This window comes from Eurosta solidaginis, chromosome 1, assembly GCF_040869045.1.
Source record: "Eurosta solidaginis isolate ZX-2024a chromosome 1, ASM4086904v1, whole genome shotgun sequence".
In the NCBI taxonomy this organism is placed as follows: domain Eukaryota; kingdom Metazoa; phylum Arthropoda; class Insecta; order Diptera; family Tephritidae; genus Eurosta; species Eurosta solidaginis.
The window spans coordinates 120439382-120454519 of record NC_090319.1 but is presented as its reverse complement, the minus strand read 5'-3'; the positions used below and the strand labels follow the sequence as shown (position 1 = coordinate 120454519).

Sequence of the window (15138 nt, the reverse complement as noted above, 5' to 3'; positions counted from 1 at the left end):
GTTTGACATGTAAAGTGTATCATCACACCTTTGTACAGCAAGCTGCTAGCTGCCAAAGCAATCCATAAGAAGTTCTCAAAGATATTTTTATTTTATTACATCACCAAGCATCACAAAAGTATACCTCTGGTCATTCTCACATGAACGGCCATTATAAGGTTTTCTCCGTGAGTGAACTTCTACATACGACCCCAACCTCCTAGGATCTGTGGGTCGACAGAATATCACCCCTCCACTGGTTCGCTACTTAGTAGTTATTATAGGATGGAGTTATACGACTAGCGACTTATAATGTATCCACCGATTTGATGCTGATAAACCGACACGGCAAAAAGTATTGTAGGCTTATGAGTAATTATAGCAGCCCTGCAAAATCTCCACTGACGGACACTTTCAGTTCGCCCAGGCCAAGAGATCAGCCTAACGTGGACGACGCTGCGGTGATCGGGCATTTCAATTTTCGGCTAACACCGAGCTAATGACAGAATACTCCACCCCCAACCCTGCCGTTCAGTCTGGACCCATCCGTGATCAGGTTCACCAGCTTCTCGTGCATATTAATTCCCAACTTTATTCATCCCTTAATGAATTAAGTGTCGTGAATGTAGACGGATATTGATCCGGCATGCTCCGGAAACTAGCTACATTAAGGTAATAAACCGATCCTCTCGAGAACGATTTGATATGACCGCGTTGAACCCTGGGTTTGGTGATTTTAGTCGCTGCGTACGACAGGTATGCCTACCGCGTGAGTATCCTAATCCCCTAAATCCATTTGTAACATTTCCTGAAGCTATAGACTGCACCTCGTCGCTCCTAACAAACATCCGAGATATCGAAAGTGATCTTGTCAAAGTAGCTGCTTCTTTTACGACCAGCTAGCTATACTACGTCGAATAGCAGGCAGTATAAGGAGAGGAGTGTGGTCTTTATTAAATTATCCATAATCTTCATTTTGCCCTTCGGAACACAAACTATGCAAAATATTTCAAGTTTGCCATATACACTCGAATTCAAAAACACTAGGTCCAAGAAGCCTATAAAGAAAGAATAGAAATCTCTTTGAGTGGCCGGCCTGCATGTTTTATGCAAACTTTGAACGGAATCTGCTTGGGCTGCTGAATTCTCTGAGAAACTTTTTATAGCAGAACTAGAAGTTTATTCGGAGAGCATGCCAGTATCATATATGAATATAAAAAATTTTCATGAAAGATGTAAAAAATGTTCTTATTTCTTTGATACAAAATAGTACTAAATTTAATACGACTTCACAAAAGGGCCTCTTCTTTTCTTCCCCTTTCTCTCATCATTCGTTTTGTATGGGAGTTTTCAAAATGAGCTGTCACTACATAGACCACCTTGTCGTTATTACATCATGATTCATGAAAACAATTTTCAAAAGAACGACTAATATAAACGGTTGCCTTAATTTTTTTTTGCTCATGAAATTGATGGCAAAATTGAACAATGTCAAAACTCCACAAACGCGCGGTCATACATTGAACTCGTTCACACGGTTTACGCTGTGGTTCATTTGGACCAAAACTGTTCCTTCCCAACCCTATTTGGTCGGCTGATCCCCTTTTTTTAATTTTACACCTTTTTAGGCAAGTGCAACGATTTTGGTACTTTTCTTTCTTTTTAGCTTAGGTTAAAACAATAATGCCGACAAAATTTGCAATCGTTTTTCATAAACCCACATTCATATAAGTCATTAAAAGGAAAAGTGTTGGATCTTAGGATAAACAAATTTTTGTTGATTTTTGATGAAACAACGGACTTATCAGAAAAAAGTTCTATTTTTTTTTACTAGTTGGCTTAATAAGAGTTATGTCAATTCAATGCGGCACTAAATAAAGAATTTGTTTCAAATACACATGTGCCTTTAAGAAATTTAACAAAGCTTGTCACTGGATGAGGCCAATACGATGGCCGGCGGGTGGAATGAATTGAAAACTATGTTTTGTGCTTAATAGCGGGGACACGAACCTCTGTGCTATGGTGCTATCAACATCAAATATCTAAGTGGATTGTAGATACTAAAACGGCACCATATTTGCGTGTTTTTTAGTTTTTTTTTAAACTATATACATATATTATTCTTTATGTCTCCTAGATTTGAGTTATTTTGCACCATTTAAGATTCGTCTTGTGTACGTCGGTGTTTAAGTGTTTTGTTAGCCGAGATTTCCGAGAACACAGCAGCTTTGGTCGGCTGATCCCCTTTTTTTAGTTTTACACCTTTTTAGGCAAGTGCAGCGATTTTGGTACTTTTCTTTCTTTTTAGCTTAGGTTAAAATGAACAATAATGCCAACAAAATTTGCAATCGATTTTCATAAACCCACATTCATATAAGTCATTAAAAGGAAAAGTGTTGGATCTTAGGACAAACAAATTTTTTTTGATTTTTGATGAAACAACGGACTTATCAGAAAAAAAGTTCTATTTTTTTTACTAGTTGGCTTAATAAGAGTTATGTCAATTCAATGCGGCACTAAATAAAGAATTTGTTTCAAATACACATGTGCCTTTAAGAAATTTAACAAAGCTTGTCACTGGATAAGGCCAATACGATGGCCGGCGGGTGGAATGAATTGAAAACTATCTTTTGTGCTTAATAGCGGAGACACGAATCTCTGTGCTACGGTGCTATCAACATCAAATATCTAAGTGGATTGTAGATACTAAAACGGCACCATATTTACGTGTTTTTTAGTTTTTTTTAAACTATATACTTATATTATTCTTTATGTCTCCTAGATTTGGGTTATTTTGCACCATTTAAGATTCGTCTTGTGTACGTCGGTGTTTAAGTGTTTTGTTAGCTGAGATTTCCGAGAACACAGCAGCTTTAAAAACAAAAACCTTAAGTATAGGCTTAAGATTAAAACATTTCAAAAATTAAAAATACATTTTTATCACAAGGTTGACAAGATACAATATCGGCGTCCAGAACTAAATTTAGGTCTATGATAATTTCAACCCAATTCCTGAGCTCCATTCAAATTATTTTCTTCGCTTTTCCCATAGCAAATTCAGAAAAAAAATGTATAGAACCATGATGTAATAACGACAAGGTGGTCTATGTAGTGACAGCTCATTTTGAAAACTCCCATACAATACGAACGACGAGAGAAAGGGGAAGAATAGAAGGGGCCGTTTTGTGAAATAGTATTAAACAAAGTACTTTTTTGTATGAAAGCCGAAGTACGTATTTTACACTTTTCATGAAAATATTTCTTATATTAAAGTACGTTTATGGCAGGCTCTCCGAATATACTTCTGGTTCTGCCATTAAAAGTTTTTGCCGTTCGAAGTTTGCATAAAACATGCAAGACCGCCACTTAAACATAGACTACTAGCCTTTCTTCAAAGCCTTTTTGAACCCAATATTCGTGAATTCTGTTGTAGTATGGCAAACCTGGGATATTTCGCTTAGTTTGTGTTCCGAAAGACAAAATTAATTACAAGAAGAATAAACAGTGACGGTATGGGGCAGCTTATGAAGACCAAACTCCTCCACTAATGCTTGCGGCTGTTCTACATAGTAGTTATTACTAGTTAGGTTAGGTTAGGTTCAAGTGGCTGCCGTACACATTGGAGCGGCACACTTAGGCCTTTATAGGCCGATTGTGAAACCACGCCGATTTTTTCCTACTCTCCTAATCAAACCACTTCGTTGAGTTTATGAAGTTAACTAAGCGTCGTGTATTGACCTCAGCTATATCAGTCAGATCTACGAGAAACATCTTGCCCATAAGACGTTGTCTTCTTCTACCGAGCGCTGGACATTCACAGAGTAGATACCTAACAGTTTCAAGCTCTTCTTCGTTGCCGCATTTTCTACAATAATCATTAAATGGAGCGCCAATCCTTTCGGCATGCGGTCCAATATAAACATGACCCGTGAGAAGACCTACAACTAACGAAAGATCCCTCTTACGGAGGGTGAGAAGCTCTCGCAATCTTTTCTCATTCCATTCCGGCCATGTGAGTTTTGCCGTGTGGCATCTATCATGATGTTTCCACCTGGCTCCCGCTTCCATCAGTTGAGCCTCCTTTAACTAGAGCTTGCAGTTATTACTAGTTAGTTTCTCGAAGAATAAGCAGCTACCTTTCAGAAATTACTTTCGCTTTCCCGGCCGTTTTTAAAGAGCAGCGAGAGCTCCTTTTCAAGATTACGCAGTGAGGGAAGGAGGTTCGATGCCGTTGCGCTGACGATGGAAATACCAGTGGCGTGCTATAGTTTGCAATACGCCTGACGGGTCGTAGGGCTGTTGATTTTACTTGAGTAATGAGATACCCGAGTACTCATGTGGGGGGATCCAAATACCTGAGCAACCGAGCATTACCTAAAATCTGTGAACAATGTAAATAAATAAATAAAGGCTAATCCTCCGTGCTAACCTCCGATTGGATTTAAGGTCAAGCGTCTATTCCTATTTGCGTCGTACTCCTTTTAATTTTACCTACACATTGGCGGGACGGGTCCTACTTGTTTTATGCCGACTTCGAAAGGCATCTGTAAGGCAGATGAGTTTCCACTGAGAGCTTTTATGGCAGAAATACACTCGGAGTGCTTGCCAAACACTCCGAGGGGCGACCCCGCTCAGGAAATGTTCTTCTCATTGAAAAAACTTGTTTCTAAAATTTTGATGTTGCTTTGTCCGAGGAGTGAGCCGAGGATCTTCGGTATGGATGGCGGAGCATGCTACCATAACACCACGGCGGCCGGAATGTAGTAACTGCATGTATTTGTATATGAATAGGAACATGAGTTATTTCAGCGGACAAGAAGGAGTCAGACAATACCCGGCTATCCAATTACCCGGTTAACCGGACATTACCAAAATTACTGAGGCAGCCGGCTCCAATAAGGGCATGGCAGTTTGCCATGTCGGGCATTGAATCGTACTGCTACATCATATGAGGCACGTCTCACAGCCCCATCCATGATTAACCAGTAAGCACCGCAGACAAGATGGAATAACCTGCGGGGCTAAAAATTAAAGAAGGTTGTAACTGTATAAAGAATGTACATAAGTATGAAACTTTCTCGTCATTCACCATCGAATGGTCCACGGGTACACTGACCATCAGTATGGTAATTAGGGTTGCCAGATTTTTATTTCGTGTTTCCGGGACAAACTTAAATTTGATGCAAATTACCGGGATTTTTAAAAATTTCCCGGGACATTTGAAAAATAAGAAACACCTATATATTTGTATGGGTCGCTCATTTCGGCGAAATAATTTTTAGATAGAATTAAACTTTTTAAACTCATTTATTTATAACAAATATTTTTATGAAACAGGCTAATAATTAATACGTTTACTGTGTTTAATGCGAATTCAATATTCTATGGGTTCATTTTGCTAACGTTATTTTAAAACACAACACTTCCCCATGCAAAATGAATATTTAGGTGTGCGATATGTCAAACATTGACAATATTCAGAGCCACAGTAGGGATGAATTTTCCTTCTTAAAGAGTTGCATGCAATATGCTAATGACCTGAATACAATCGAAGCCGCCAATATGGCCATGTTTCGTAGCAGATTATTTATTAATTTTGATATTGTGAAAATGCCGGACATAGCAACGGGACATTTGGCAACGCTAATGGTAATGTGCTTAATGAGTATTATAACACCATTGCTTGCTGACCGAGATGTGCATATACATGAAAACAAAATAGCCACCAAGCGATATGAAAGAAATATGGTCAGTTGTGAAAAGCTTGACTCTTGTGTAGTAGTTCTTTAATGTAACATTAATCTACGAGGTACAGATGAAGAATATTGCATTGTACTAGGGTTAGCAAAAGTGTGCCTGTGTGACACCTGAAACATTGGCAAGGAATTTGTTGAAAATTGTCACGAGTTCTGTCTTCCGACCATTTTGCAACATGCGGAAGAAATGCTTTCGGAATACGCCTCAGAACGGCAAAAAGCAGAAAAAAGCACCTGGAAAGGAAAAGCAAATGACCCGATTAAAAAATGTAATTTAAATATGTATTATAATGGTTATTTCAAACAAATTACCTTTATTTTGCGACAAAAATATTAAAATCTCTAAAATTTTGTTAGATAAACAAAATTATTTTATGAAAATTGTCACGAATTCGAATTGTATAAAAGTCAACGATTTGGAGAAAAAAGCGACGCCTTTGCATAGTTTTCCAGAAAAATTGATTTTTGTAGTTTTTTGGACACTTTTTCTTCTGAATAAAAAAGTAGTTTTGCAAAGAGGTAAATTGAGTTTCGGAGTGGGAGTTCAAAATGGCGGATTAGAAAGAGAAGCTGCCAACGTCAGTCACCTTGTAATTGCATCATGGTATAGAACATTCAGAAGTACTCAATGGCAAATCAATAAATAATAATTGAGCCAACTCGAATGATATTTCAAAGAATGCTTCTTTAAATAAAAAAATTTTATTTCGCCAAGTTTTATTAATTTTAGCAAGATATAAGCAAAAATAAATGTGCTGATTTGAAATTCTCTATTAACAACATACATTTTTGCTCTTGGAATCATACCTCTATCTTTTTCCTTAAAAATATGCAATTGCATAAACATCTGCAGTCTAGTCATAACTGTGGTCGTTTCGGACATACCAAGATGGCAAGTAAAAGCAGGGAAAGATGCCTTTAATATGGAAACCTGAACGCAAAGAATACTCTTGCAATGCAAATACGTGCATTCTTTGTGGCAATAAAAGTCACACCTCCAAAAATAAAGAAAATGGAAAAGGAAATCATGATAAGTCGTATTAGGACAGTTAAAAAACGTTCTAGAAAGGAAGTGCTAGGCCAATACTCCTCTAGGCAAAACCAATTCAGCATTTTGGAAGACAAAGAATCATTTCCATAAATACCAACAAAAGAATAGAAATAATTAATAAAGACGATAACATTAACAGAAGTTTTATCAAAGAACCATACAATTTATTAGCTAAAAGGGGTCAAACCATTTTTATAGAAGGGGTCATAACATTTTAATCATAAAAACAAAAAACTTGAATCATAACATCATTATTTGTAATACTTTCTACCAAACATTTCCAAAAGCGATTTCAATTATGAAATAACAAGGCTTCTAAACTTTTTAGAACCTTACAATAATGTGGTACAATGGTAATACAGTAGTCGCTCACAAATTAGAACCTTTAATAATTACAATGTCCAGAAATTAGAATCAACTTTTCGAAATCGAAAATTCTAATATCTGAGCGTATTTTTTTTTTTTTTTTTTCAAAATTGATATAAAAAGAGGAATCCCCAATGTATTCATGTTACTCTCGGTAGTCGTTGGATTTTCGTCACGGCTCTGTACAGTTTTTGTCTGAAATTCAATGCGCGTGCACTTGTTTTGGCGTTGTTTGTTTAAAAGTAAAAGTAATTCGCTAAAATGCCAAATAAACGTAACAAAATACTTTGTCCTTAGAAACCAAATTTCAGATCTTGGAAAAGCTTTACATAGGTGTTCAAGGGAAGCGGTTAGCCAGAATTTGATGTGGCGCCATCTGCAATCAGCTATATCAACTCGAATAAACCATCAATGTTTCTAATACCTATCATGAGGGTAACATAAAATCATTGCACATCGCTGAATATTAGTTATGAAGTTTTTGTTTAATTTTTGGCTTTTTTAATGTGTTTCTATCGATCTTTTATGTATTTTTAATAAAAAAATATATTTATTGTAATTGGAGTTTTTTTTTTTTGGATCTGTTTTCGATTTAGCGTATATATACATATATGTATATTTAATAAAAAAAACGTGAAATGTATTGTACTGGATTGTTATTTTATGTTTTCTCGTTTTTATGAATAAAATTGAATAAGACAAAATTTAACTGTAGTTATTTAATGCAAATTGACTTAATTTTTAAGGTTTTATGCAAATAAAAAATGTCCAGGAATTAGAATTTTTCAGAAATTAGATTCACCCTAAAAACAAAGTGGTTCTAATTTGTGAGCGTCTACTGTATAATCGAAACAGCTGTCGCCTTGTCCGTCCTGATGTCACGTTGTTTAAATTTTTCCAAATTATTAAATAAATTATAAATTACATTTTTTTTTATTTATTTTTATAAATTAAAAATTACTTCAATAAATGTTTTAATACATTTAAAAGCAATAAGGGCAACCCCCGGTTAATTCATACAAATAGACAACATTGGTTAATTTTTTGTAGTTCTATAAATAGAACAAAAGAAAAACCAGTTTCTTTGAAACCGCTCAACAAGAATATCTTTGACACATGATTACATACAATGTATGTACCTTGCAAAAGTATAAAATATGCAAGGAAGGCAATTGGGATAAAGTTTACAACAATTTGTAACACTTCAACCATCGTGGGAGTACGGGTTCAAATCCCACTCCCGGGAGAAAAGGCTATGAAGAGATTTACAAGGTATAATCGAAACAGCTGCCGCCTTGTCCCTCCTTATGTCACGTTGTCCAAAAAAAAAAATTATTTAAATCATAAATTAAAAATTGCTTCAATAAATGTTTTCATACATTTAAAAACAATAAGGACAACCCCCGCTTAATTCATACAAATTCATTTACAATTTTAATATTTCCAAATTAACAATTGTTATATAAAAAGAAACAAAAAAAGGAAACATGGCCAAGTGTGTGATATGTGGAAAATGATCCCAACAAGGAAGTGGTCCATTTTTCCAAGCTCCTAAAGATTTTAAACGCCGCTAAGCATGGAGAAAGATCTTGAATTGATTTCTAAGAAATTCGGAAAGAATGCATAAGACTTGCACATTTCAGAATTTGTATAAATATAAGACTTAGTATGTAGAAGTTCATCTTCGTCAAATGCGATGATCTCTCAAGGTAACGTTCCTGATATTCATTGATAATGATTGATTAATTAAGTAGTACACTGGGCGACATCTGCAAGGGTCAATAATATCCCGTGTAAACGTGCACAGTTGAAATCATTTATTGGTTAGCGAGTCGAACAAAATTTCCGAATAGATTAAGCTCAGTCACTAATGAGTTGAAAATTCACTTAATTAATATCAATTACTTTCATCATCTTCTTGTAAGCTTAACATCTTCAGCAAGTTTTCTTATTAAAACCTTCATTTACATTTACTTTTGTTTGTTGGAATGCATTTATTTTCTGTTATAAGAATATGAAACAAATTTGAAAATGTGAATATATCAAAGCTTTATGTTACTAAATTAACCAACATATATACATATCTATTAGGCCGGGTCGATTTGTGGGGAGGCAAAAAATCGCCCAATTCTCTGTGAAAATCATATTCTAGGGATCAAAATAAGAAACTTTTCCGAAGGAACCATACCTCTAAAACGAATTCTGATGCCCCCCCCCTTTGGGTCGGAGGGGCAAATTTTGAAAAATCCCACTTTGAAATGCCTATGTTTTTTTCTTTTTCTTACGGAGAATTTCATAGTTAAATTATTCAGATTTAAAATCACTTTGTGATAAAAATAATTCCCAAAATTTTCCACAGAGAGTACCTCAACTTAAAACACAACTCCTTTCTCACATATACATTACCAGATACTAATGGAGAAGACGGCAGTGTGAAATAAATAGATTGTACCTTAGTTATATAGTTTTTATTTAAAAATACCTAATTTAGTTGTAAATTTAAAATATTTGTTCATCAGTCTGCATCTTTAAATCTGAATAAATATGAATTCCGCCTTGAAATGTGAATAAAAACATTGATCTGCATCACCAACCACTGTTTTTAATGTTTTCAAATGTGTATTTTTTAATATATTAATTTTGCTTAACCGACACTTTCAAGTAACGAAGTCTTTTTTTGGAAAGCAAAAAGGGCGTAAGCGACAAATGCGCCATTATTATTAAAGAAATGCAAAAAATCCCACATCAGCATACGTCAATTATAGTCTTATATTCACACCAACTTTCACGCTACTATCTAAAGTAATCGCAATATTAATACAAAAAAAGCGTCTACTGAACGATTTTGTTTATGTCGGTTAAGCCCTTTCTGCGGTTATGGCTCGATATGTACATAAAACGATTCCGCAAATTCTTAAATGGAGACGAATGTTCCGCACATACGGAATGAATAAGTTAATATGCTCAATAAGTACATTTTGTTATGGCAGCTCCATTATTTACTAATGACATTTTTACTTGAATCGATTTACTAGTCGAGTTTTTTGAATTTTAAATCTGTTTAGGTTTCGTATGTTCATAGGTTTACGAAAGTGGACGATTCCCTGGTGTCCGTACTTTTCATAAAATTACCTATGTTCAGACACACTAATAGATCATGGTATAGTTACCAAATTCATCATGAAATTAAAAAAAAATGTTCTAAGGAATGATGCAGTTTTTCGAAAAATCGCAAAGAAACAACACAGTTAACGGATGTCAATTCGATTTGGGAGCAAAATGGCTGCAATTGTGATTTTCTACCTTCAAATATAAAATTGTGATTAAATGAATGAAAAACATTTAATTCATTTAGTTTGAAATATACCAACAAACATTGGGATGACTAAATTGTTCAAATATCATTGGAAAATAAGTTTTACCCCAGTAACGTGTTTGAGATATTAAAATACTCGTAAGTGCTACTCCAGTCGTGAACTACTTTTAAAAAAAGATATCGGAAATGCGAATCCAGTATATTCTCCCTTTGTTGCAACAAACAAAATGGATAAAGTCGGGAAAAAGAAATTCGTTACGTTTAATTAACATTGAGAGGATTCTTCTCGTCGTAATTTAATTTATTTGATTGATGATCCAACGACAGTTGTTCATTTCACTGACGTTTTCCAATGAACTTTATTATTCAACGTTGATTTGAGAAGAGTTATTAAACTAGCCTTGTTCTAAAACCTGAACGTTTTTTAAATAACTGTGGAAGAGTTTTTAAAATAAAGGCATATAATTGCCGAGTCCCGAATTGAAAACTCTAATATTCAAAATAGAGTTAAAGCATGTGCGAAACTTTTAACTCAGTTGCCAAGTAAATATTAACATCTTCCCTCATCTTTAAAATGTCTGTTCTGTTGTTGCTCAAAATGTTCCCAAAGCTGATTTTTCATAATATTTCTAATTTACTTTAAACGTTAAAAAGCTAGCGTTCAAGCGTAAATGAAACAACCTTATTGGGTCTCGTGGCTGTTTTCTTATACAAAATTTGTCAGTCACATTTACTCAATTTGCCGACTGAATATTGTTATAACGGAAATCATATCAGAGCAGCTTTCAATCAAATTCTAAAAGTTTCGAATCCACTCTAATTCGTTCAATTTACATATGAAATGTCCATTTGGCGTTTTTAATGGATTTATGCATACGTCTAATAAGCATGGTCCACCCCATAATGCAAGCGGTAGAACTGGCAACGTTCTCAGGTCCATTTCAAATATGTTTAGTCGTCCATAATCACACAACAATTTTTGTTTGCCAGTTTGGCCTTATAGATCTTCCGGGCAAGGGAAATGCTTTCTAACGTCTGTTTTTCACTTCGTTTGGGAATTATTTTCTTTTTGTATGTTTTTGGCGGGGATTGGTCTTTCGCTATTCGAGATTTAACACGATTCTCCAAGTGGGTGTCTGCTGATGCTTTTAGGCAGCCACTTCTTTGCTCCCTTCACTAAAACACCTCCCTTGAAGCGCAAAACCTGTGTCGCAGAGTTACACCGGTGAGTTCCGTCAACTTATTGCAACTAAAATGGGGATTAGTCGTCCGAATGTACAACACATTTTGCTCTTCGTTCTTCGATACTGAATGTTGATTTCACGGGAGGGAGCGAGGATTCTGGGTTCAACTCCCAGGCAAAATAATATCAAAAATTTCGAAACAAGTTATTTCAATTAGGAACAAGTTTTACCAATCGTGGCCGCCCTCGAAAGTGATTTGGCAAGCACTCCGAGTCTATTTCTGCCATGAAAAGCTTCACAGTGAAAATTCATCTGCCTTGCAGATGCCGTTCGGAGTCGGCATAAAACATGTAGTTCCTGTCCCGGCAATTTATACGGAAAATTAAGGAGGTCGGTCTAAATCTCCCCGGATGTCAATCGCGTCAAGTATTTTTTTTTTTTTTGTATACATAGTATATTTTAGAAATTTCATGAAACACCAATTCAAAAATAATGAATTCAAAGCATACCATATGAGGTTTAAATTTACAGAACTTTCAGTACTAGTCCTTAATTCATCGGAACACGTAGGAGGGAAATAAAAACTTGTATTTTGTTTTTGAATTATAGACCTAAAAGCTCCAATATCCACCAAGTGTTTGTGATAATAAATATTTTTAACCTTTCCAAAAAATTGTAACCTACGCATCGGTGATGGCGAGTATAAAATGCACGGAATAAATTGCACGATCTTTATGCTGACACCAACCTAGTATAGCTAGATCAAGTTATGTGAATGAAAGGTGATGCTCCAGCCAAAAAAGGATTCTTATCGGAACCCGCCGATGGAAGCAGAAGAAGAGGGCGGCCGCCACTCCGCTGGAAGGAACAGGTGGAAACGATTGTAATCAAATTAAATTGCAGTAGCTCGGATGCACTATGAACTGTGTAATTTCAAAGCTACATGGCCAGACTACAATGAAGAAAGGACAAAGAAGTCTACTCAGTAGATTTAGAGCCGACACGCGTAAACTTATAATGGTCTACACCGTGTGTATTCGACATAGACTTCTGCATAAGGCGTAACTACCAAAGAGACTGTTGAGCACTGTCTGCGTAAATGCCCGGCTCTAGCTAGAACACGTCTAAGATCCTTCGGGAGCCCCTTTCTGGAAAACCTATGTAGATGATCGGAAAAAGGTATTTCAAATATTCCTGAGATGTAAAACTCAGTAGGTTCAGACGAGTGTTATTGCATCAAAACGACTTTTCATTAGCTTACCGGGCGACCTGGGTCGAAGCCATTGTACGTACCTTCATCTGATGCATTTCTTGCTTAAAGACCACTCAACTTCCATGTCAGATCGTATTTCACGAAAAATTGTGCGTTTTTTTTTTAGTTTTCTTTAATATAAAATTACGGCACCGAAAAAAATATTTTTAATTGAAATGTGAGGAGAAATGCGAATACAGATAGTACAAACACATTCGAATGTATGGGTTCAAATCACACAGTTGTGCTCACAGTACATATGGTAAACACCAAAATGATTCATAAACTTGAGTTTATTTCGCAATTTCAATGTTGCCCTTGTGAATTTTCAAATTTAAAATTTTGATACGTATTTTTTCACAAAATACTAATAATTTTGGTGATTTCTAAATTAAAAATGACTAAAAATATATTCACGGCTTCTATCTCTACAATAAATATACAATTATTCACCTTTTCAGTCTTTTCCATTGCATCAAGTTTCGATTCGTTTAATATTTGATCGCGTTCAAGTACCACGTCCTGTAATCTTACCAATGTACTTTGCACTTCGGGTGCGACACGTGCCAAATCGGCTAAACCAACTGAATATTCTTCATTCAATAGCCAGCGGTAGAACGGTATTGAGAATGGTAGATCCAACTAAAAATGTACGAAGACAACATAAAGCTTAATTATACCCCAAAGAGCTCTCAATTGATATAACACAAAGATACATTAACAGTACAAAATATGCCGACGATATGTTATTATTTCCCCATGATACAGCGCTTCTTCTGTGGGGAGCATTCGTAATTCCTTAGCTCATTGTTTGAACTTTTAAGTCAAGAAATATAGTAAGTACGTATCAGTTTTGTTTAAGAAGCTATATTTGATTAAAGTAATAATGTTATCGGCCAACACTGCGAAAGACGCTTTGATAGGAATATGAACAAGATAGCTCTTCTAAAAATATTTTAAACTGCTCTGAAATGCATCGGAAGGGAAGGATATTTTAAATAAGAAAGCGAGAATCTCAACGGTACAGAAACAACAGTGCATGAAAGAGCATTTCCCCGCTAAGCTGATATACCGAAACAAGAAATTGGTCTGGAAACGAGTCATATTCCCCCCTATGCGAAATCAGGACGTACAAGACAATAGCACTCCTCAATGATCGATCTGTTAACAGACTTGATCAAAACCACGCTTTACTGTTGTACACCTTTACCCCAATTTCCTTCCGCTGGATGTATTTATGCTTTCGTACAAAACTTATTTCGTATATTAAAATGCAACAAAAGCTATGCATTTGTTGATGGCTTGTCTTTTATGACAGGTTTATACTTTGTGATACATATTTTTACAAGCACAAACAATGAATGCTATTTGTTGATTCGGACCAAATTTATTTGTTATTGTTAAGACGGCAGTATCCTTAATATATTTAATAGTTACGATCCAGGATACGTGGCATGCCCCAAAAATTGAGAACAAGTCACAACTGCGCTCAGACAGCAGGGGATTCTCCGTATGAAATGGCTTGGGAGGCAATAAAAAGCCAGGGAGTTCGTAATATTTTGTTAGGTTTGCATAATTTTTTTCTACTTGTGATAATAAAATCGGCCTGGTATTTACCGCAAGCGTAGGTTTACAGGATAACATATCGTCGACGATGCGGTAAAATCTGCTTGCTCCATCAAAAATGATTTTACAATAGAAAAAAAACTCAGTTAAAAGAAAACTTTGAAATTTCAAAATGCACTGACAGACCAATTCTAAATATTCTCGCGGAATTTTGTTCTCGCGGATTTTTGTATTCCCGCGGAAAAATTCCTCCAATTCTTTTCTCCTAGGGAAAAGAAAAATTGGGGAATAGCAATTTCGAATTTTCGAAGTCAGCTGTTTTGTCAATTGAAATTTCGTAGCGCATTTCTTATTTTGTTTAAAAAATTTAAAAGTTTAATTATTGTTGCGAATTTGTTTGAAATTAAGAAATAAGGTATAAACAATCCACATTATTGCATTTCACGTTGTATTCACTGAAATGAGTAATGAATTGGTGCCACAGCAACATCAACAGAGGAGCAAAAGAAGAAGACGGCGGGATAACACAAATCCGCCGGAGTTGCCTGCTTTCCTTCTGCAAAGCAATTTTCTGGCGGCCACGTCGAGTTGAGTTCGCCTTTCGCCATATGCCAAAATCTACTTAAGCCTTCTTAAAAAATTCTTGCGCAATTTCTGGATGGCTGCAT

At 35.6% G+C, this 15138-nt stretch overlaps 1 protein-coding gene across 5 annotated transcripts in view; it reads right to left on the bottom strand.

The window, feature by feature from the left end:
• ctrip (E3 ubiquitin-protein ligase ctrip) overlaps positions 1 to 15138 on the bottom strand; it is a 244851-nt gene that overhangs the window by 22781 nt on the left and 206932 nt on the right. For all 5 annotated transcript variants that reach the window (XM_067759758.1, XM_067759756.1, XM_067759757.1 and 2 more), the window contains one exon: positions 13358 to 13546. In XM_067759758.1, the coding sequence (XP_067615859.1) occupies positions 13358 to 13546 (189 nt within the window). The remainder of the gene's footprint in view (positions 1 to 13357; positions 13547 to 15138) is intronic.